The sequence below is a fragment of the Pterocles gutturalis genome, unplaced genomic scaffold (assembly GCF_000699245.1).
Source record: "Pterocles gutturalis isolate BGI_N339 unplaced genomic scaffold, ASM69924v1 scaffold6957, whole genome shotgun sequence".
Taxonomy (NCBI): Eukaryota; Metazoa; Chordata; class Aves; order Pterocliformes; family Pteroclidae; genus Pterocles; species Pterocles gutturalis.
The window spans coordinates 22,244-24,700 of record NW_010115206.1 but is presented as its reverse complement, the minus strand read 5'-3'; the positions used below and the strand labels follow the sequence as shown (position 1 = coordinate 24,700).

At 45.7% G+C, this 2,457-nt stretch overlaps 1 protein-coding gene across 1 annotated transcript in view; it reads left to right on the top strand.

The window, feature by feature from the left end:
• Nucleotides 1-2,457, top strand: part of SCN8A (sodium channel, voltage gated, type VIII, alpha subunit) — a 39,556-nt gene that overhangs the window by 19,033 nt on the left and 18,066 nt on the right. Inside the window, exons 13-14 of the mRNA XM_010075099.1 lie at nucleotides 3-172; nucleotides 1,522-1,657. Of these exons, the coding sequence (XP_010073401.1) occupies nucleotides 3-172; nucleotides 1,522-1,657 (306 nt within the window). The remainder of the gene's footprint in view (nucleotides 1-2; nucleotides 173-1,521; nucleotides 1,658-2,457) is intronic.

Sequence of the window (2,457 nt, the reverse complement as noted above, 5' to 3'; positions counted from 1 at the left end):
AGGGACGAGCACCAGCGGCTACAGCGGCTACAGCCAAGGCAGCCGGTCCTCACGGATTTTCCCCAACCTTCGCCGAAACGTCAAGAGGAACAGCACGGTGGATTGTAACGGCGTGGTGTCCCTCATCGGTGGCCCACCTTCCAGCATGCCTGGGGGACGCCTTCTGCCAGAGGTGAAAATAGATAAGGCAGCTGCCGATGACAGTGTAAGGATGTCAGTGAGTAGATAGCGTAGGCATGGCGGTCTGTCCTCTTCTCCTCTCCTGAATGCCGCCCTCCGAGTGAACCAGACGCCCTGGCGGAATGAGCGTCGGCCTGTCTGACCGCAGACGATGAAGTCTGTGTTGGATTAAACTCCCTGTGCTTTAACTTCCCCTTTTTCCCCTCTCAAGCTCAGTGACCCACCTCCTCCTTTCCCTGGCTTCCTGGGAAAAAAAGGCTTGGAATTGAGTCCTTGATTAAAGGACTCAATAGTAGGAATCCTTGGTGTGTGTTGGGGGGAAACCAGCCAAAATTTGTTGCAAACATTCTTCACAATAAGATAAAATTATTTGGGGATTTAAAAGGAAATACAAACTATCGTTTGGGTCTCACTAAATTTTGCAAGGGAAGCTGTTAGTAAAATAAGGATCTTTTAAAATATTATCTTTGAATTTCGGAATTTTCCTTGCCTTGTGACTTTTTGTAATTAGCTGAACTGGTATTGAGTGAGTTTTTTAGTGGATCAACATTTCAGAATGCAGAAAAGAAACAAAGCTGAGAAAACAGAATACTGGTTAGTGGGGCGTAAAAAGAATCTGGAGAAGATTGGAACAACATCATTTGAGAGATACCTACGTCAATTGTTTCCGAGAAAAGTCTGGTTACCATCCCTATAAATTCCAAGCTATTTTTTTTTAAGTTTATTTCAATCTTGCAACCTGTTTGACCTTAGTTACGTTAAGCATCAGTTCCTACCTGTTTGTTTTTCTTCCCTAGTTAGCATGTTAATACGAAGATTTGCTTTGGTATTTCATTCTCTTTCTAACGCAGCATGAATGTGGTAGGAACAGTAATCTGCATGATGCATGCATAAAAGAGAAAGTTTTACTTAGCAGTGAGTTTGCTAACTCTAGAGAGTTCAACATGCAATAAGCAATTAACCGTCCTGGTGGAGAGCTGCATGGGCTGTGCAGAGACCTTGGGTCCCAAGCAGACAGCAGCAAATTCCTGTAATGAGGGGAAAAAAAAAAAAAAAACAGTTATCTGTTAGCACCCGAGTCTGTCTGTGGCTAAAATGTAAATGAGCAATGTTGGTTAAAATATCGTCCTTAGTTTGTCTAAGGCCACAAAGCACTGGTGCCAGCAGAAATGAGGGCTTGGGTTTTGGTTTGACCACTTATATCATGTAGGAAAGTGAGGAGGACAGCAAGAATAAAGATGTTTTTCTCTCTTGGGCATACGTGCTATATTTCTAGGCTGAAAGTATGCAAAATGTTGCGAAGACAAAGAGTTTGTATTAATTGTCATATGTATTTTGCAGGGTACGACTGAAATTGAAATTCGAAAGAAGCCTGGTGGGTCTCTCCTGGTCTCCATGGATCAGGTGAATGTGTCCTACGGAAGGAAGGATCGAACCAACAGCGTCATGACGGGCTTGACAAACACCCTTGTGGAGGGTAGGTGGGATTTGGCGTTTTCAGTGTGTATGTATCGATTGCCCTCTCCTGGTGTGATGGAGGAAGACAGAGGACCCCTCCTGGCAGCTGTGGGATGGGTTCTCACACCACATCTGCGCGGGGTTCCCTGTGCCGGAGCCGTGTGCCCAAGGGGATGCTGAAAGGTGACGTTAAACGTCACGAGATGGCTTTGTAGCGGTTTAGGGAACTAGAGCGAGAGCTGGTGTGTAAGGGAGCAGGGTGAGGGGGTAGGGTGGGGAGTACGGGCTCGGGTCAGCCCACGTCAGTTTGGCCAAGTGCTGCACAGCTGAGAGCGGTTTTGAGCCCTGGGTACCCAACAGAGGATGTCTGCCCTTCGGACACACAGAATTGAGCTCTCCCTGCTTCCAGTAGTACATTTTCTTGCATTGGGTTTGCCTAAACGTGCTTCTTTTGAGTCATGATTGATACAGACATATTTATTAGACTTTGTTTTACTTGCTTTTGCATCTGAATTATATCGAGACAGAGGTAAAGACAACAAAGAGTTGTAATTCTACAATAATGAACATGCAGTGTGGAGATTAGAGAACATCTGATACAGGTGTTCTGTCCTTCGCCATCCCCACGGACTGGAGAGACTCTCCTTTGCCTACAGTCTGCGAGAGAAAAAGATTTGAGCCGCACTAAGAGCTGAAATGTGACAGCTGTCAAAAGAGAAAGGGACTTCTGCGTGACGGGAATTCTGAAATGGACAGCACACAGGGACGAGATTTCCAAATATGTTCTGCGGGAGGCAGTAGGAATTTATGAACAGCAGC